At 42.2% G+C, this 22137-nt stretch overlaps 1 protein-coding gene across 1 annotated transcript; it reads right to left on the reverse strand.

The window, feature by feature from the left end:
* Positions 1-1491: 1491 nt before the first annotated feature.
* Positions 1492-20978, reverse strand: LOC137256037 (sodium/potassium/calcium exchanger 5-like). Its single transcript, XM_067793698.1, has 9 exons — positions 20683-20978; positions 16355-16531; positions 15536-15619; positions 14274-14377; positions 11007-11107; positions 5531-5796; positions 3902-4111; positions 2639-2740; positions 1492-2111 (listed from the first exon to the last, which is right to left on the reverse strand). The coding sequence occupies exons 1-9, from the start codon at positions 20900-20902 to the stop codon at positions 1780-1782; spliced, it is 1596 nt and encodes a 531-aa protein (XP_067649799.1). The 5' UTR covers positions 20903-20978; the 3' UTR covers positions 1492-1779.
* Positions 20979-22137: the final 1159 nt, after the last annotated feature.

Genomic DNA, 22137 nt, shown 5'->3' on the forward strand with positions numbered 1-22137 from the left:
TAATAGCGTTTTTCATACTTTGGTCTAATATTGATTTGTGCATGTCGTTTAACGTCACATTCATCATTTTCCAAGATATATGGCAGCGGTGTTTCAATAATCGAATCTTGACCAGACAAGCCAGTGATCAACAGCATGAACATCGATCTACGCAGTTGGAATAGGATGATGTGTGTCAACCAATTGAGCGGGCCGGACCATTAGATCCCTCTAGTTGGTTATTACGACAAGCATGGTTTACTGAAGATCAGTTCTTCCCTGGATCTTCACTGTTTTTGTCTTGGTCGTGTATCGCTTGAAAGCCACGAGCTGGTTATGGCCCGGACGTAAGTAGAAACATAATCAGGGCAAGCCAATAAATATAGGCTAGGATCCTGACTAGCTATTATCGAAACGTCCGTAGCGCTACGAACTTCTTGAGCCCATTCTTAGCACACTGGCTACGATCAAAGTTAAGAATACGTAGGGCTACGAACGCTTAGAGAATAAGGGCCCTGGTGTACCCAAGGGGTCTAACCCTGAGGTGCCTCCTTCGCCCAGAGTGATATGGAGATAATGGAGATTGGTTACTTTCTGTCATTGACGTTTTGTATCACACTCAGTTATAGTATTTTCCCTAGTTAAAATTGATAGAGTGAGTGGCTTTGGTTTTTCACTGCTTTTAACAATATTCCAGCAATATCTCTGAATACACCAGAAATGGGCTTCACACATTGTACCGCCCTGGGCCGCGTTTCACAAAACTCTCGTAAGCCTAAGATCTCGTAACTTTTCTCGTAGCTCCTATGTTTCAGTATAGGAGGCACAATGGCTACGACAAAACTTACGAGATCTTAGGCTTACGAGAGTTTTGTGAAACGGGGCCCTGGTCCTTGGCGTGACGAGCGAACGCTTTGCCCACTAGGCTACCCCACCGGTCTCAAAAATGTGTGTTCATCTGATTCAAAAGCGCGTTTGTACGAGTCTGCGACCTTGAATGTTGACCTTTGCCGGAACGTGTTCAGCAGAAGAGTTATTTGACCTTATGATCATCAGTGACATGGCGACCGGGTCAGTGATAACTGAGATCGAGATGGTGATAGATACACCAAGGGACATACCGTAATAAACAGGAGATACGATACAAGTTTGTTTGTTGGTTGTTTAACGGCGCGCTCAGCAATATACAAGCTAAATGGCGGCGGTCTGTAAACAACCGAACCTGGACCAGACAATCCAGTGATCAACAACATGAGCGTCGATTTACGCAATTCGGAGACGATGGCAATACCGGACATCAAACCACACTTTGCGTAACGACCTTGTAACACATGTATAATGTGAAAGTTTTGTGCCATCTGTCAAGGTCAGGTAGATTTGAGTGAAGTTACTGTGTACGGTAACATCAACATCTGCCAAAAGATGTAGCCAAGGTCAAGATCACTAGTCACAAGGTCACCTAGGCATCATGCTGGGTCAATGTCAAGATCGATTATACCATATAAAGTCATGTTCATAAAGTAAATTGGTTTGTTGAAACGTAACAGTTCACAACACATAATAAATTTATTCATGTACAATACAATTTTCACAGAGATACAGAATTATTTTTACTCGGGTTTTTTGTGTGTCACAAGAAATGTTCGAAGACGTCAGTTTTATGAACAGTGACGTGACGTCATTCAGGAGTTCGGCAACAAGTGACTTGACGTCATTCAGTAGTGCTGCAACACTACGATGTCAGACAGCATGGCTGAGAAAACCCGGTCTTACTTGTCCAATAGAATCACTGCCCGTAATTCATTCTGATCTAGGACAGGACGGTGGGTTGAATTCCCCAAACACGTTCAGCTCGTACAAGCACGTCAGAGCGATGACAACGACGTAGACAACGAGGTATACGACGCCGAGGGCCTTGTTTAGTCGCCATCTGTTGATTGTCAGGGACAAGATCAAGAAGACAACAGTTCCGAGCAAGGTCAAGGACGAATACACAAGCCCACTGCTAGAGATTGACAACGATTCGCCCGGGGTGACGGCGGCTGTTTGTAGTAACCATGGCAACCCGAGGCAAATGAGAATGTCGAAGACGTTGCTTCCGATGGAGTTGGAAACAGCCATGTCACCAAAACCTGGAAATACAGAGAACGGGTACATGACATAATGGCGACCTCCTCTGAGAAATGATAAGCTGTATATTTACAAGAGCTGGGTTATTGACAACACGATGTGACGGACATGCACGTCAGCGTTAATTACCGCCGCCTAAAGTGAAAGAGTGAATTTAGTTTTACGCAGCATTATCACGGCGAAGAAAACCAGATAATGTTATGAACACACGCACGCACGCACGCACGCACACACGACATTAGAAAAGAAAAGTAAAAATGAAGATCTCCCCCCACCCCCTAAAACAATAATATAAAATAAAGAAATAAAATAAAAATTAAGTCTAGTAGAATTTACAAAATATTTTTTTTTATAGTGCGGGATGTAAAGATCTTTCACTTCCCAACACATTGTTTAACTAAAGTGTACCGAAAACATAGAATTTAGGTGTAGTAAGAGTTGAAGAGGTATCGTATCGGAGTTAAAAAATCTGTATTTATGACACTCGGCCAAAGGGGTGCGCTCATGCGTCACCATGATGTTCACGTACCGTCCCTGGCGACAAACACGCTAGACAGACAATCAGGGACGCTGGTGCCGGCAGCGAGGATGGTGAGCCCCATGACGGTGTCGGGGATGTTCAGGGCGTCCCCTGTTGTGACAAACACAGCACAAGTAAGTAAGTAAGTAAGTAAGTAAGTAAGTAAGTAAGTAAGTAAGATAGTAAGTGACGTCCACTGCTCAACATAAATTACTTTTCGAGAATAGCATGATCGTTAGTTTGTCAGAGTTTTCCATGTAAAAACATGTCATTAAACAAATAAACTTGTCAAGACGTAATATTGGAATTTCAAGGTGGAATTAAAACCTTATTTGAAAATATACCGTTGAAAAATAACTACAAACACTATCAGAACGTTTCTACACTGAAAGCCGTCGCCTAAACACTGGAAACGTAAACAAATGGTAAATCAGTATTTCGAGTGAGGGGATTTACTGAACGTAGCATTAAACTATTGTTTTAAACAGTAAATCCGTTATATCGGGGATAGTTGCTGGGATAGTAAAGTTTGTCTCGTTACAGTTTAACGGCCCACTCAGTATTATCCCAGGTCCATGGTGACGGTGTGTAGATAATATTATCTTACCTCAGACATGAATGTCGCTTTCTGATTGACTAAGCGCTATTCTATTATTTTCAATGTACCCCGCTTACAGGTGATGTATTATTTTCAATGTACACCGCTGGGAATTCCGAACTCTTCTAGTGCTTCTTGGCAGTACTTTTCTCGAATAACATTGAATCACGCCTCAAGCACGGAAATTACCGATGTTTTGCGATTGAAAATCGATGGAAGGTAGATAGCTTTAAATTTGTTTACGTTGTGTCGTCTGCAAAATGGCGATTCGCCTCGCATTCAACAGAAGTGCTTCAAACAGTTCAAAATTAAAATTCAGGTGTTCGGTAAGATAAATACGTTGTTCACTGGTTACCTCGAGAAACATAAACAAACCTCTAGGGTACATGAGCCTCATGACCAGTGAACAACGTATAAAGTCTTGACCAGACAATCCAGTGAAAAATAGCATGAGCATCGATCAACAACTGGGATACGTAGTCTGACTTGCCGATCCCGTTAGTCACCTTTTACCAGCATGGATTGCTGACGACCAATTCTAACCTGGTCATTAATGTGCCACGTCAGTTAAGCCTTGACGTTGGACAAGTCTACCATATCCTCTCGGTTCGCGGACGTACCATTGTAGCTGCTACCGTTACCACGGTGATGGTAACCGTGTGAACCAATGTTACCTGCAATCGTTACCATCCAGACCATGACGTAAGAGAACGCGGCAATCCACACAATGGACAAGGTAAAGGTCAGGGGATACGTCTTCCGCCATTTTCCGGGACGTCGACAATCGGGTACAGTGAAGTGAAGCATAAAGCGAATGGGGATCATGACAAACCAGTAGAAGCGATGAATAATTCCGTCAGGCACGGTCCAAGGAGATTCGTACTCTAAGAGAAAAAGTTGATTTTGCTAAATGTAAAGGAAAGCTTGTTCTAATGAGTGAGATTTTAATTTTACGCCTTGTTTCGTAATATTTCAGCAATATCATGACGGGGTCCATCAAAAATGGCTACATACATTGTACCCATGTGGGGAATTGAATCCTTTTTGTCAGTGTGACCACTGGGTGCATTAATCTCTAGGCGAACCTTTTGTCCTGTTCAAACGAAGGCTCGTTGTCCAAAGTCTGCACCAAAGCGTTCTGATATTAGGTGTTGGTTGTCTGGGGTGTGAAACAATTGTGACACTATTTACCAAATGATAGATTATTAAACATTAACACACTCTGACCGGTCATACATAACAAAGTAGTGGTTAATGATCTTGGACAAAGTCGCAAAGGCTTCCTGTCAATGCGTGTCCAGATTCCGTAACTATAAAACTAATTTGTTTTTCTACTTCAAGCAAGAACTCGTTATTTACAAATCAACAGATTTTCATATCGATACACGCATCCTTTCAGTTGGTCTTAGAGTAGGTCTTATACGTTATGATCAATATTTTCCAGGTAGTGTTGCAATGGTTCGATGTGTTAGGTGCCCAGTCGTGCATGAAGGACAAACCAGTCCGCAACAGGATTCCAAACTAGACGGGTGACCAGTTCATAGTTTACTAACTGGACTTCTGGCTTGTGGGTCGACCACCCGATTAGAGAGCTCATTCACCTCGTTTTAGGATTTCCTCACTGGAATAGCTATTGGTATTAGCAAAATGGGGCGGTGGGGTAGTGTGGTGGTGAAGGTGTTCGTTCTTCGCGCGGAAGACCCAGGTTTGATTACCCATATGGTCACAAAGCCCATTCCCGTTGTCCCCCGCTGCTACAACGGCGTAAAACTAAAACCTCATAAAACCAGAGAGTAGCTCAGGTCATGCTGAGCAAGATTTATTAAAAGCCGCTTTATTAAAGTCGTTCTTGTTTCTCTATCCGTCGTGAAGGGGGAGCAACGCTAGTGGTTAACGCTTTCGCCCGTCACGCCGATGTTTGTAATTAGTGAGTGAGTTTATTTGCATGCCTCTTTCAGCAATATTCCAACTACATCACGTTGGGTGACACCAGAAATGGGGTTAACACATAGTGCCAGTATTGGGAATCGACCCGTGAAGAGCGAACGCCACTAGTCTACTCCGCCGCCCCTTGGCTGTAATTAGAATGGACGACAAATACACATCAATCCATCAAATATGGCACCTTCAAATATGTAGTGTGTGTGAATGCCCGTGTGCGCGCGCGTTTTGTTATGAAGAACATTCCCTGTCACGTGTCTCATTATGCTGTATAGCGACATCGGACACTGAGCCATTCAGTAACAAATATATTGTAACTATGACTCCAAAATTGATATTTTGTGGGGAGGTGAAAGTATAACCTTTTTCGTGGTGTTGTTCCTCGACTGAGTGGCAAACGGCGTCGTCAGTGAATGTTGTTTCTGCTTCGCCGGCATTCTCCGTCTTTTTCTCCGCTGTCTTCTTGCCAGCAATCAGAGGCTGTTTTATATCCGTTTTTGGGTGTGTCTTCCTCCACCACTGGCGGAATCTCTCAAAGTGGACTTCAGCTCTTGTCTCCAGGGGCCGGTTAAAGTACATGATAACGATATACAGGGCGTACATAATGAGCATGGTCATACCCTCGTACCTGAAACAGTAGTATGGGAGAAGTAGTCGATGTAGTAGTAGGAGTAGTAGTTGTAGTAGTAGTATATGCCACAGCAGAAGTAGTAGCAGCAGTCGTAGTCGTAGTCGCATAAGTGGCATTAGTGGCAGAAGCAGCAGCAGCAGTAGTAATAGTAGTAGTAGTAGTAGTAGCTGTCGTAATCGTGGCAGTAGCACAGGTTTTGTAGAAGCAAAATCATTAATAAGGACATGGCAGTTGTAATCGTAGTAGTACCAGCAGTAGTAGCATTGGTGTAGTAGTAGCAGCAGTAGTAGAATTTGTGTAGCAGTAGCAGCAGTAGTAGAATTTGTGTAGTAGTAGCAGCAGTAGTAGAATTGGAGTAGCAGTAGCAGCAGTAGTAGAATTAGAGTAGCAGTAGCAGCAGTAGTAGAATTAGAGTAGCAGTAGCAGCAGTAGTAGAATTAGAGTAGCAGTAGCAGCAGTAGTAGAATTTGTGTAGCAGTAGCAGCAGTAGTAGAATTTGTGTAGCAGTAGCAGCAGTAGTAGAATCTGAGTAGTAGTAGCAGCAGTAGTAGAATTTGTGTAGCAGTAGTAGCAGTAGTAGAATTTGTGTAGCAGTAGCAGCAGTAGTAGAATTTGTGTAGCAGTAGCAGCAGTAGTAGAATCTGAGTAGTAGTAGCAGCAGTAGTAGAATTTGTGTAGCAGTAGCAGCAGTAGTAGAATTAGAGTAGCAGTAGCGGCAGAAGTAGAATTTGTGTAGCAGTAGCCGTAGCTGCAGTAGTAGAGTTTGTGTAGCAGTAGCAGCAGTAGTAGAATTAGAGTAGCAGTAGCAGCAGCAGTAGAATCTGAGTAGCCGTAGCAGCAGTAGTAGAATTTGTGTAGCAGTAGCCGTAGCTGCAGTAGTAGAGTTTGTGTAGCAGTAGCAACAGTAGTAGAATTTGTGTAGCCGTAACAGCAGTAGTAGAATTTGTGTAGCAGTAGCAGCAGTAGTAGAATTTGTGTAGCAGTAGCAGTAGCAGTAGAATCTGAGTAGCCGTAGCAGCAGTAGTAGAATTTGTGTAGCAGTAGCCGTAGCTGCAGTAGTAGAATTTGTGTAGCAGTAGCAACAGTAGTAGAATTTGTGTAGCAGTAGCAGCAGTAGTAGAATTAGAGTAGCAGTAGCAGCAGTAGTTGAATTTGTGTAGCCGCAACAGCAGTAGTAGAATTTGTGTAGCAGCAGCAGTAGTAGAATTAGAGTAGCAGTAGCAGTAGTAGTAGAATTTGTGTAGCAGTAGCTGCAGTAGTAGAATTTGTGTAGTAGTAGAATTTGTGTAGCAGGAGCAGCAGTAGTAGAATTTGTGTAGCAGCAGCAGTAGTAGAATTAGAGTAGCAGTAACAGTAGTAGTAGAATTTGTGTAGCAGTAGCAGCAGTAGTAGAATTTGTGTAGCAGTAGCAGCAGTAGTAGAATTAGAGTAGCAGTAGCAGCAGTAGTAGAATTAGAGTAGCAGTAGCAGCAGTAGTAGAATTAGAGTAGCAGTAGCAGCAGTAGTAGAATTAGAGTAGTAGTAGAATTTGTGTAGCAGCAGTAGTAGAATTTGTGTAGCAGTAGCAGCAGTAGTAGAATTTGTGTAGCAGCAGCAGTAGTAGAATTAGAGTAGCAGTAACAGTAGTAGTAGAATTTGTGTAGCAGTAGCAGCAGTAGTAGAATTTGTGTAGCAGTAGCAGCAGTAGTAGAAATAGAGTAGCAGCAGTAGAATTTGTGTAGCAGTAGCAGCAGTAGTAGAATCTGAGTAGCAGTAGCAGCAGTAGTAGAATTAGAGTAGCAGTAGCTGTAGTAGTAGAATTTGTGTAGCAGTAGCAGGAGCAGCAGTAGTAGAATTTGAGTAGCAGTAGCAGCAGTAGTAGCATTTGAGTAGCAGTAGCAGCAGTAGTAGAATTTGTGTAGCAGTAGTAGAACTAGAGTAGCAGTAGCAGCAGTAGTAGAATTTCTGTAGCAGTAGCGGCAGTAGTAGAATCTGAGTAGCAGTAGCAGCAGTAGTAGAATTTGAGTAGCAGTAGCAGCAGTAGTAGCATTTGAGTAGCAGTAGCAGCAGTAGTAGAATTTGTGTAGCAGTAGCAGCAGTAGTAGAATTAGAGTAGGAGTAGCGGCAGTAGTAGAATTTGTGTAGCAGTAGCAGCAGTAGTACAGTTTGTGTAGCAGTAGCAGCAGTAGTAGAATTTGTGTAGCAGTAGCGGCAGTAGTAGAATCTGAGTAGTAGTAGCGGCAGTAGTAGAATTTGTGTAGCAGTAGCAGCAGTAGTAGAATTAGAGTAGCAGTAGCAGCAGTAGTAGAATTAGAGTAGCAGTAGCAGCAGTAGTAGAATTTGTGTAGCAGTAGCAGCAGTAGTAGAATTTGTGTAGCAGTAGCAGCAGTAGTAGAATCTGAGTAGTAGTAGCAGCAGTAGTAGAATTTGTGTAGCAGTAGCAGCAGTAGTAGAATTAGAGTAGCAGTAGCGGCAGTAGTAGAACTTGTGTAGCAGTAGCCGTAGCTGCAGTAGTAGAGTTTGTGTAGCAGTAACAACAGTAGTAGAATTAGAGTAGCAGTAGCAGCAGTAGTAGAATTTGAGTAGCAGTATCAGCAGTAGTAGAATTAGAGTAGCAGTAGCAGCAGTAGTAGAATTTTTGTAGCAGTAGCCGTAGCTGCAGTAGTAGAATTTGTGTAGTAGTAGCAACAGTAGTAGAATTTGTGTAGCAGTAGCAGCAGTAGTAGAATTTGTGTAGCAGTAGCCGTAACAGCAGTAGTAGAATTAGAGTAGCAGTAGCTGCAGTAGTAGAATTTGTGTAGCAGTAGCTGCAGTAGTAGAATTAGAGTAGCAGTAGCAGCAGTAGTAGAATTGGAGTAGCAGTAGCAGCAGTAGTAGAATTTGTGTAGCAGTAGCCGTAACAGCAGTAGTAGAATTTGTGTAGCAGCAGCAGTAGTAGAATTAGAGTAGCAGTAGCTGCAGTAGTAGAATTTGTGTAGCAGTAGCTGCAGTAGTAGAATTAGAGTAGCAGTAGCAGCAGTAGTAGAATTGGAGTAGCAGTAGCAGCAGTAGTAGAATTAGAGTAGCAGTAGCAGCAGCAGTAGAATTAGAGTAGGAGTAGCAGCAGTAGTAGATTTAGAGTAGCAGTAGCAGCAGTAGTAGAATTTGTGTAGCAGTAGCAGCAGCAGTAGAATTAGAGTAGCAGTAGCAGCAGTAGTAGAATTTGTGTAGCAGTAGCAGCAGTAGTAGAATTTGTGTAGCAGTAGCAGTAGCAGTAGAATCTGAGTAGCCGTAGCAGCAGTAGTAGAATTTGTGTAGCAGTAGCCGTAGCTGCAGTAGTAGAATTTGTGTAGCAGTAGCAACAGTAGTAGAAGTTGTGTAGCAGTAGCAGCAGTAGTAGAATTAGAGTAGCAGTAGCAGCAGTAGTTGAATTTGTGTAGCCGCAACAGCAGTAGTAGAATTTGTGTAGCAGCAGCAGTAGTAGAATTTGTGTAGCAGTAGCAGTAGTAGTAGAATTTGTGTAGCAGTAGCTGCAGTAGTAGAATTTGTGTAGTAGTAGAATTTGTGTAGCAGCAGCAGCAGTAGTAGAATTTGTGTAGCAGTAGCAGCAGTAGTAGAATTTGTGTAGCAGTAGCTGCAGTAGTAGAATTTGTGTAGCAGTAGCTGCAGTAGTAGAATTAGAGTAGCAGTAGCAGCAGTAGTAGAATTGGAGTAGCAGTAGCAGCAGTAGTAGAATTAGAGTAGCAGTAGCAGCAGCAGTAGAATTAGAGTAGGAGTAGCAGCAGTAGTAGATTTAGAGTAGCAGTAGCAGCAGTAGTAGAATTAGAGTAGCAGTAGCAGCAGTAGTAGAATTAGAGTTGCAGTAGCAGCAGTAGTAGAATTTGTGTAGTAGTAGAATTTGTGTAGGAGTAGCTGCAGTAGTAGAATTTGTGTAGTAGTAGAATTTGTGTAGCAGTAGCAGTAGCAGTAGAATCTGAGTAGCCGTAGCAGCAGTAGTAGAATTTGTGTAGCAGTAGCCGTAGCTGCAGTAGTAGAATTTGTGTAGCAGTAGCAGTAGTAGAATTAGAGTAGCAGTAACAGTAGTAGTAGAATTTGTGTAGCAGTAGCAGCAGTAGTAGAATTTGAGTAGCAGTAGCAGCAGTAGTAGAATTAGAGTAGCAGTTGCAGCAGTAGTAGAATTTGTGTAGCAGTAGCAGCAGTAGTAGAATTTGTGTAGCAGTAGCCGTAGCTGCAGTAGTAGAGTTTGTGTAGCAGTAGCAGCAGTAGTAGAATTAGAGTAGCAGTAGCAGCAGTAGTAGAATTTGTGTAGCAGTAGCAGCAGTAGTAGAATTTGTGTAGCAGTAGCCGTAGCTGCAGTAGTAGAGTTTGTGTAGCAGTAGCAACAGTAGTAGAATTAGGGTAGCAGTAGCAGCAGTAGTAGAATCTGAGTAGCCGTAGCAGCAGTAGTAGAATTTGTGTAGCAGTAGCCGTAGCTGCAGTAGTAGAATTTGTGTAGTAGTAGCAACAGTAGTAGAATTTGTGTAGCAGTAGCTGCAGTAGTAGAATTTGTGTAGCAGTAGCCGTAACAGCAGTAGTAGAATTTGTGTAGCAGCAGCAGTAGTAGAATTAGAGTAGCAGTAACAGTAGTAGTAGAATTTGTGTAGCAGTAGCAGCAGTAGTAGAATTTGTGTAGCAGTAGCAGCAGTAGTAGAATTTGTGTAGCAGCAGCAGTAGTAGAATTTGAGTAGCAGTAGCAGTAGTAGTAGTAGAACTAGAGTAGCAGTAGCAGCAGTAGTAGAATTTGTGTAGGAGTAGTAGCAGTAGTAGAATTTGTGTAGCAGTAGCAGCAGTAGTAGAATCTGAGTAGCAGTAACAGCAGTAGTAGATTTGTGTGGCAGTAGCGGCAGTAGTAGAATTTGTGTAGCAGTAGCATCAGTAGTAGAATCTGAGTAGCAGTAGCAGCAGTAGTAGAATTAGAGTAGCAGTAGCTGTAGTAGTAGAATTTGTGTAGCAGTGGCAGTAGCAGTAGTAGAATTGGAGTAGCAGTAGCAGCAGTAGTAGCATTTGAGTAGCAGTAGCAGCAGTAGTAGAATTTGTGTAGCAGTAGTAGAATTAGAGTAGCAGTAGCAGCAGTAGTCTAATTTGTGTAGCAGTAGCAGCAGTAGTAGAATTTGAGTAGCAGTAGCAGCAGTAGTAGAATTAGAGTAGCAGTAGCAGCAGAATTAGATGTTTTGTTGGCTGTCAACATGAAGGATAGGTGTGTGACTGACCAGTTGACCTCGGTGTCGTTGATGACGATGACGAGGGCGAGTACAGACAGGAGGTAGAAGCCTGTGTCTCTGATGACGGGCCACCAGGTGAGATGAATCACCTACAGCAGACAGGTGAGATCAGGTGAGTCGCTCCACACAAGCTATACATTCTCAAATAAAAACAACACTGCATTTGGCCACGCCTGGATATGTTACTGATATTTGGTAGGTGTGTGCACAAGAGTCACATGTGCCAGTCACTCCCTAATGTCGTGTTTCATATGTCAATTTCAACAAAGCTACACACTTATAGACATAACGTGTCTGTCATACAGACCCTGATACAAATATACTCTTTAAAAAAGTAGGGGAACCTGAAGTTTGAAGTCTGATCGAAAGACAATCCGCTTAAGAACATTACAATGACATTCATCATTTGTATGCAGCATCATTTCACGTTATTGCCACACGCATACACAATGCATGGAAAGCACGTGCACAATGTGGGAGCCTCTCACACGTGCATGGGGTTTGATTATGAATCTTGACGTTTTTTCAGGCAGGTCAATAAATCACTCTAGACCATTTTTTTCGATAATTTTCTTGCGTTTGTTCATGGTCAGGGTTTTCAGGGTCAAATCACACATTACTGACTGAAAATTGTGAACCTGAAATTTTCATGTCATACTCCAGTCACCTAACAAGGGGGATAACGGAACGAACAGCTTTGCTTTGAATGAAATCCATGTGGTGATGCATTCTCAAAACATCCATTATTATTGTATCAAATTTGATTCAGTCCCATATATCTCCCAATTTCGCCAATCGTACATTGAAAGTACAGTTCCCCTACTTTTTCTAAAAAGAACATATCGAGTGCAGGATGTGAAAGTCTTGAGTGTGTGACAAGTCTAGATTACCGCAGCTGAAGAAATGCTATGAAATGAGTCCCTATGAAATGAGTCCCTATGCTCATATTGTATTTATAATTCTAATTTAAAAACAATTATTTTCTGTAGCTTCTAGTCTACGAATTTAGCTGCACCTTTAAATACAGTCATGCACACCTCACAAAGAACATACGAGAGGATGTCAATAAGTTTTGAGCCATGAGCATTTTTCTTACCCAGGTGTCACAGCCTATGGTACGACATTGAACCTTGGGGTATAGCTGATGTGATGTATCAGTTTTGGTATCCTACTCTCAGAAGTTATTGAACAGCTCACATTGACAGAAAGAGACCCCCTCACAGCAGTGAAAATGAATAAAATTGAGTATAGAGCAGTAATTAAGTTTTTAGTTCTTGAAGGAAACTCGACGAAGAACATTGGAGAAAGGCTTTCAGCAGTTTATGGGAAGTCTTCCCCTTCATCTGCTACCATCAAATGATGGGCCAATAACTTTAAGCATGGTAGAGAGAGTCTTGAAGATGACCCCCGTCCAGGTCACCCAACAACAAGCACTAGTCAGGAAAACATTGACAGAGTTCATAGACTTGTGCTGGAAAATCGTCGAACCACACTCCACGAGTTAGAAGAGACCACAGATATTTCACACGGATCCATCGAGACAATTCTTCATGAACATCTCGTCATGTCTAAGGTGTGCGCAAGATGGGTGCCAAGAATGCTTACAGATGAAGTGAAGCAAGCAAGGGTCACCATAAGCAACTCCATGCTAACCAGATACAACAAGAATCCAGAAGATGTTCACTTTAGGCTAGTAACCTGTGATGAAACCTGGATCCACCACTATGATCCTGAGAGCAAACAAGAATCCATGGAATGGAAACATGAACCAAAAAGTTCAAAGCCTCCAGATCGGTGCAGAAATGTAATGGCGACAGTCTTCTGGGATAGCAAAGGCGTCATCCACATACTTACCAAAAGGAAGAACAATGAATGGGGAATATTACGCTTACTTGTTGAGGCAAGTGCGACAGTCAATCAAGGAGAAGCGCCGGGGCAAGATCAGACGTGGTATTCTTCTACATCAAGACAATGCTCCAGTACACACCTCTCGCGTTGCAGCCGCCGCTGTCCAGGAATGCGAGTACGAAATCTTGCCGCATCCCCCCTGCTCTCCAGACCTGGCACCAAGTGATTACCATCTGTTCCCAAATCTCAAGAAACTCTTGCGTGGTCGTAGATTTCAGGATGATAATGAGCTTATTGCTACTACTGAGGCTTGGTTTGAGGACCAAAATGGCGCCTTCTACAGAGATGGCATCAGCGCCTGGCAGAAAAGCTGGAACAAGTGTCTTGGCTCACAAGGGGACTATGTTGAAAAATAAATGTGGTTCATACCAATATTTTGTGTTTTTCTTTGCAAGGCTCAAAACGTACTGAGATCCCCTCGTACTTCCATATCACAATGATTAATGTGCCATGGCGTGACTATAAACAATATGAAAGAATCGCGTTGTCTTCTACTACCTTTCAATGGGACAAGCTATTATACGAACCCGGGTGATGCTCCGAGATCACATTTTATTCCCTATTCAAGACGTGATTGATCTTTGTATTACGTTCCACTAAAAATGGGAAACGGGTTATGTTCCGGACTGAATGAACTCACAAGAGTACGTGTTTAAAAGGTTATGGTTTGTGCATTTTGACGTGAATGAAAAACAAAACAACAAAAACCAAAAAATTCAATCAACTAATCAATTAATACGGTGTTAAAAGCAAACACCGACAACCAATTACATTTACACGAGTTCGGACACAGTTTTTGCTGACAGTATCCGTGAAGGTGTACCCGGGGTAGAATAGGCCTTCAGCAATCCATGCTTGCCATAAAAGGCGACTATGCTTGTCGTGAGAGGCGACTAACGGGATCGCTCACTTGGTTGGCACATGCCATCGGTTCCCAATTGCGCAGATCGATGCTCATGTTGTTGATCACTGGATTGTCTGGCCCAGACTCGATTATTTACAGACCACCGCCATATAGCTGGGATATTGCCGAGTGTGGCGTAAAACTAAACTCACTCACTCACTTTTGCTTACAGATGCGGTACATCACTGCTCCCAGTGTTTGGAAATAACATATATTTTATGGTCGTTTCACTGAAATATTTCTGAACTGTTGAAGAATTAAACAAAAATACAAACCCGTGTTGGCTAAACAAATATGGTAGTTCAAAGCTTCAGGTGTAAGGTATTATTGTTGCTATTGATGATGATGATGATGATGATGACGACGATGATGATATTGATGATGACAATGATGATGATGATAATGAAGGGGAAGGATGACGCTGATGATGAAGCGCTACCTACCATACCAGCCAGCAACCCGCAGACACCTATAATGAACAGTAAGTTGAAGACAGCGGATCCCACGATTGTGCCAACACCCACGTCACTTTTGGCGAAAAACACACCTGAAATAACAACAGGATAACGCCTCTTCATATCCCCACCGTTCACCTTTGAATGCAACAGCATAACCGTTTGACATCACTAAGTGGTTGATAATATGAATAGCGAACATGGGGTATGATGATAAGCACGAATTAAGTCACCAAGGTGGAGAAGCCAAGAGGATAAAGCATTCTCACCACAGACTCGGGTTCGCTTCCCATACATTGGTCAGTTTCTGGCTTGCGCCGCCGTGATACTGCTGGAAGCGGTGTAAAGCTATACTCTCCCCCAACGGAAATGGGCTAGTATTTGCGATTTTACGAAAGTAATTGTCACTACTAATGCGACGATGAAGCGTGTGGTCATGGATAACTCTCGTTTGACTGTGTGACTCCCGAGAGTTGCTACGGTAACTGGTGATGTTGCTTGAATATTGCTAAAAGCGGCGAAAACCGGGCTCACACACATACAGTCTGTAATTCATAACGCAACTGATTTTCATCAGCCCATACTCAGAACAAGAGGCGAGTTACAGGATGGGACCCGTGAAGATCCGGTGTAGAACAGGCCCTCAGCAACCCATGGTTGCCAGAAGAGGCGACTGTGCTTGTCGTGAGGGGCGACTAATGGGATCGGGTAGTCAGGCTCGCTGACTTGGTTTACACATGTCATCGGTTCCCATTTGCGCAGATCGATGCTCCTGCTGTTGATCACTGGATTGATCCAGACTCGATTATTTACAGACCACCGCCAAATAGCTGGAATATTGCTGAGTGTGGTGTAACACTAAACTCACTCACTCACTGACGGGATCATGTGGTCAGGGTCAAACTCGGAGACTGAACTGAGTGCATAGTAATTAGCGATGATGATTTTGAGATTCTAAGTGCGCTTACCGACAAGGTGAGTATTTCACACATGGACACATTAATTTTGAGTGAGTGAGTGAATTTAGTTTTAAGCCGCATTTAGCAATATTCAAGTAATATTCCGTCTCGGGGGCACCAAAATAAGCTTCACACATTGTACCCGTGTTGGGAATCGAACCCGGACCTTCGGCGTGAGGGGCAAACCCTTTAATCACTAGGCTACTCCACCGCCCCGTATAATCTGAATTCTAGTGTGGGTCTGGGGCAAGACAAATAGGCGCATTTTTTTATTTGAATATTACAACTGACCAATGACTGACGTGAAGAGCTCTGGGGCGGAACTCCCTGCTGCCATAAAGGTGGCCCCCGCTACATCCTCTTGCAGACCCAGATCTGGGGACAGAAGCATCCACTTAAATAACATATGTCGTGCTATCATAATGTCTACAGATCATGACACTTCTAGTATCTAAAACTAAACACATATGTAAGTCTGTTTTATAGAAAGTACAATTCAAGGAAAAAACGAAGCCAAGAAATATATCTAGTATTTCGTCCTCACAGGCCATAACATGTGTTAGATTTGACCACTTTCAGTATGACATTGTATACTCATGGACCATGCTATATTGGCATTTAGAAGCTGAGTTGATGACGAATGATGACAACTTTTGTGGATACATGTAGTGGAAATGTGCATGACGAACTACGTTTGGTAGCCCCTTTAACTTCGTTATAACCGCTTTTAATTGTTCATTGGAAATACAAATTATGTATAACGCAGTTTCACCATCTCAGGAAGATAATAACATTATATTCGTGTTCAAGATTAACGCCATATGTGGGACACTGTTGTGTCGTCGCCCTGACAAGAACAAGCAGTACGTGGCACAATGCGCCAATGCGACAACATGGCATTTTGGCAATTTGTCGCTTGTCTCGCTTTGAATAATATATTTTTACTCATCCGTAGGGTGATAATGCGACATAATGAATATGTCGTATAATGAATATATCCCATCGTAGGACTGTTGCGCATTTTAACGCATTCTGTGCACATCTTAGATGGGCCACAATGCCACAACGTGACATACGTTGCCCTTGTAACTTTCTGATGACGTCACATACCTTCACAGATGAGCTCCAGCGAGGCCACGAAATAGTCGTCGCAGATGATGGCGAGAGATGCAAAGAGATAAATGGCAATAAGAAGATGGAGGACAAAGCCGCCATCTTGTGTTTGCTTCAGCGTAAAGAAGTTTCCGAAGAAATTGTCCACCGATCTCGGGGTGCAGTTTTTTTCCTCTGTAAACGAAAAAAGAAATACAAAAGAAATATTTAAACTGTACGGTAGACGTGATAGCCCCATTTTCTCACTGAGTCTGGTTCCTAGTCGCAAGAAGCGTGAATGCTTTTGGCCGCTTTTAGCAATATTCCAGCAATATAGCGCCAGGGGACACCAGGGGAAACCCGGGTCTTCGAACTGACGTTCGAACGCTTTAACAGCCCTACCACCCTAGAACCAAATGCGTGAATTTAGTTTTACGCCGCTTTTAGCAATATTCAAGCTATATCACGGCGGGGAATTGAATCGAGAGGAGGGTGTATTCTATTTTCGAAGCTTTCAACCGCCATATAGCCGGAGTATTGCTGAGTGCGGTGTAAAACTAAACTCACTAAAACTCGAAGCATTCAAACATTTATTCACAGGAAATATATATGAGTCCCCGTGTATATTAACAGGTTTATCACAATTATAATCATAATGACTTATCTGGTGATAGATATGTTTTCACCAAAATAATGCGACGGGTTATTTTCATCCTCCCGTTTTATTTATTTTAAGAAATACGATTCCATCCTGTAAATGTTGAAATATTCCCGATATGTCACATGACCGAAGATACACAGGTGTCGAAAGCCAACATCGCAAATTCAAATTTGCAAATTCAAATTTGCAATTCATTCAATCAGTCGTTTATTCATTCATAGTTCACTCTTTTATTCATAGTTCGTTTTTTCGTCTGTCCGTCCGTTCGTTTGTTCATATAGATTTTATTTTCTTGCCTATTTACATTTTTATATAACGACGACATCATTTTTGGCAGTGGTGAAATGACATCATTTGTACCGCGATGTAACTGACTCGATTGACACGTCATCGTTATCCAGATGGGTAGATCGGTGCTGTTGGTCACCGGATTGTCTGTTGTAGACTTGTTATTTACAGAACGCGGCCATAAAAAAATAAACTCACTCACTCGTCTAAACAATGCTGTGGCAACTGCCACGAATATGCAGGTGTATATGACTTATACACGACCAACTTCATTTTTTCATGACCATATGATTAATATGTAAAATACACCTCATCAAGAATGTACATAATTGCTTTTGAATTCAGCTCAACTGTTTTAAATTATCGACATTTTTTTCTCTAAGTCCTATTGATTATTCGAAGCACCAACGTACTGATGTAGTTTGACCGCGTGTTTTTCGCACTGTTTTCGGTATCTTTGATATTGTAACTTGCCACACTTCTTGAACACATGTTTACAGACACAGTTCAACACATCATCATTTGGCGCCGCCACATACCTGGAATATTGCTGAGTACGGCGAAAAACTAAACTCACTCACCAACATTTAGCGGATACGCCTGTTGACGTTTTATGGTACTGGTTGCCAAGGGATACGGTTGACCAGTGTGCGTGTAATGGTACTGCATTAAACGATGGCCAACAGGAGAACGCGTCCATTTTTAAGCTTTCTATGCATTTATCCTTTTGAAATTATTCATAAAGATTCTTGGTCGATTGTGTTGTCGAATTAGTATTTTCCTACAGTAACATACAGAAACAAGCGATGGAAATCTCATCGGCATATAATGTAATTCTAAAAATAATTGTTTCATTGTCGTTTAACGGCACTCTCAGCAATATTCCAGCAGACAATCCAGTGATCAACAACTTTGATAGGATGACGTGTCAGCTTAGTCAGTGAGTCTCGTCGTGACAAACTGATATGACTCTTACAAGTGTACGACGCTGAACATAAATTCTAACCCGGATCTCCTCGGGTGACAACAAGTTAACATCAATAACAAAAAATGTAAAGAAGTGTATTATTTCTGTCTGTCCTTGCATAATTGTGTATACCATGCTTCGGTGACATACGTTGGTCTGTCAGGCGAACAAAGTGCCTCTCTAATGTGAAACGTGTTTGTCTGTCATGTTAACAAAATAATGCCTCGGTATTTAGGTCTGTCATGTGAACAAGTGCCTCGGTGAACGTGAACATTTAGGTATGTCATGTGAACAAAGTGTATCTGTTATGTGAACATTAAGGTCTGTCATGTGAACAAAGTGTATCTGTAATGTGAACATTAAGGTCTGTCATGTGAACCAAGCTCCTCTGTCATGTACAACATTTTGGTCTGTCATGTGAACCAAGCTCCTCTGTCATGTACAACATTTTGGTCTGTCATGTGAGCAAAGTACATCTGTAATGTGAAACATTTAGGTCTGTCGTATGAACAAGTGACTCAGCGAAACATGTGAGTCTGTTATTGGGTCTGTCATTTGAACCAACTCCCTCAATTATGTGAAACATTTAGGTCTTTCATGCGAACAAAGTGTCTCTTTAATGTAAAACATTTAGGTCTGTCGTGTGAACCATTTCTTCGGTAATGTGAAACATTTAGCTCTGTCAAATGAACATTACCGAATTGGGTGAGCGGTGGACGAGCTGGCTAAAGCGCCTGGCTAGTCATCCAGGGAAGTTGAGGTGTCAGGATCGAGCCCGCCTGTGACCGGATGTAAAAACCTTGGAGTCAACTTTGTGCCCAGACTCTTTCCGTTTTGTCACAACCCCTAGTGTGCAGTACACAACCCTGTACACTTAAAAGAACCCACGAAGCCGTTGGTATATGACCAGATGGTGGCCACATGAACACGTGCATACACCGCTAGTTGCGGGTACAGCAACGTGCATTAAACTTGGACAAAGCACTGTGACTATGTGTCCCAGTCCACCCACCTGTGAATCGGGTACCTCGTTAGGACGAGAGAGACCTCAATTAACTCGGTGCGCCAAGAGGCAGCAAGAGTTGTATACTCCCTGGGGAGCTGAGATTGATAATACCATGTGACGCGGAGACGGACATCTAATGATCGAGGGAAACAAATACCAGCGCCTTGAGCAAGCAATAGCTGCATGGATATGAGCGCTATATAAATATCCAATAATAATAAAATAATAATAATGAACAAGACACGTCTGAAATGTGAAATATTTTGGTGTGTCATGTGAAGCAAATGCCTCTGTAATGTGAATCATTTTGGTCTGGGATTTTGAAAAAAGTGCCTTTGCAGATAACTCATCCCAGAGAACTAGTCTACGAGCTTCAAAGAGATAACTAGTCTACTAGCCCCAAAGAGATTACTCTCGCTCTTATTGCGACATTTCCCACTCGATAAGATCGCGCCAAATCACCTGAATCAGTTCTAAGATGTTATGTTAAAGTCTAAAGGTATCACGAGCGTGAGTCCACAAAGTCTAATCAACCCACACGCTAGATGCCTTTACACTAATTTATTTTGAATTACTTCGTACGGATTTCTTGTGGACAACTGATTAAATATACTGACGTATGTTGAATTCTCAGGAGTCAATAAATAAGACGTATTACTAGGAGATATGCGATCTCCTACTGAGGCGATGTGGAAGTTCTGAATAGTATACTAGACGCAGCTTCTCGAGACAGCAACTACCTTTGATTTGCGTTTTGGTAGAGATTTAGATCAATGTTTTAAGGTAAACATAGTAACCCGATGGTGCATGTTTAAAGGACACATACATACTTCGTACGATCTGTGTTGTAAGTTTGGATAGAAGTGTGCATGTACAGCCAAAAAAAGAAAGAAATAAAAATAAAAAGTGCTGGAGTTATGACCAAACTGGACACACACAAGTACACACATTCTCTGTCTGCCTGTCTCTCTCTCTGTGTGTGTGAGTGTCTCTCTCTCTCTCTCTCTCACTCACACACACTCTCTCTTTCTCACTCTCTCACTCTCTATTTGTCTGTCCCTCTCCCTTTTTCTCCTTCCGGGCCTCTCTCTCTTTCTTAGACTCTCTGTCGTTCTCACTTCTTCTTTAAACATATGTCACTGGTTTGAGTATATTGTCAGGTGTACTCAAAATTTAAAACCATCTCAACACCGAATGCCTCTTTACACTGTTTAGCGTTTATTTAAATTGTATATATGCGTATGTAGAAGTTATGGAGAGAGTCAGTGACAGACAGAAAAGATTCCAGAGGAAGATCAACGAGTGAAACCGTTGTCCTCTCATGAGAAAGACGGGGAGCAGGTAGGGTAGGTTTGGGGTACCAGCATCTAGGGGGATTTAGATAGAGACAGGGGGTAGAGGTAATGTTAGAGAGAGAGTCTTACCTTCTCCGAGGTCGGCGTCTCTCCTCACTCTGTGTTCGCTATATTCATCCTCCTGTGTAATCACCTCTTCTTTCTCTCCTGCTATCACACGGACGCTCGTGGTTACAGCAACGCTTAATACATACACACACGCAATAAGTGCGAGTTTCACAAGTCTCCTTCTCTGTCTAGCCCGTCTAGTGAGTCTAGACCGTTCTTCAAACCTCACCCCTCCTTCCATTGTCTATTTCCTCTCTCAACCCATTAATGCAGTATCAATGTACAAGAAATACATAACCCTCAGTCACATGACAAGCAGCCCGAATAACACACGAGATAAATGATACAGGTGGGCGATACTGTTTATCAATAATTACCATGGACAGTTTGTATCGCAAGTCCTATTCAACAACAAATAATGGAAATGAGATACGTTTTACATTAATTTGTCTACGCGCTAATGCCCACAAGCGGTGCTAGTTTCAAAGGGAGATAACTGGTGTGGGCGTGAAATATTTCCCGGAATTTGCAGATATCAGAATAATTGTTATTATCTTTGTACAAAGCGTGTTTATATTTGTACGCAGTGTGATAACATCATGATCAACCCGAGTTTCACAATCACACAAGCAGTAAGATTCAGCAGTATGTAATTTGTTGTTCGTAGTCTGATCTCCTAGATGTTAATAATGTCCCGTTTCAAGTTATTAGCTTACTTTTGCTTACTTGAATTAAATAATTTCTTGTACATTATCACATTGCTTATGCGGGGTTTCTTGTGTGTATTAATTCACTGTTACCTGAATTATTAAATATATAACACCCTTTCACGTTGCTGGAGGGTATATTTCGTGTCCTAAATGAAAGGACTGCATGAGGGTGTGTGGGAGTCAAACCTGGGTATGAGGCCTGGGCAAGCGAACACTTTAACAGACAGTCCTATCCATTTGCCTGAAATGTACTAGAGTACTCGTTAACATTTAGGCTTTGATGTATAAAAGTATTTGTAACAGCTTTGTCGATCAGCTGTTTTTGTTTGTTTGTTATTTAACACCACACTCTTTATTCCAGTATTCCAACTATATGGAGGTCTGTAAATAACTGCGTCTGGACCGGACAATCCAGTGATCAACATCAGTAGCATTGATCTATGCAATTTGGATATAACTATATGTGTGAACTAGTCAGCGAGTTTGACCACCCCATCCCGATCGTCGCCTCTTACGACAAGCATGGATCGCTGAAGATCAATTCTAACCAGGAACTTCGCAGGTGTTTTGTCTTTCAGGATGATAAAGTACATTTGTGGGACCTACTGAGTTCAAGCTTGACGTACGCGTACATTGGAGTTACCTCCCTTGCCAAGATCACCGATAATGTGATTTTGTTGCATGTTGCATATCTGTAATATATATTTTCGGTTCCTTTTCACCTACTTTTCCACATAAATATGAAACAAATAGCATATAAATATTT

Source organism: Haliotis asinina, chromosome 11 (genome assembly GCF_037392515.1).
Source record: "Haliotis asinina isolate JCU_RB_2024 chromosome 11, JCU_Hal_asi_v2, whole genome shotgun sequence".
NCBI classification, from domain to species: domain Eukaryota; kingdom Metazoa; phylum Mollusca; class Gastropoda; order Lepetellida; family Haliotidae; genus Haliotis; species Haliotis asinina.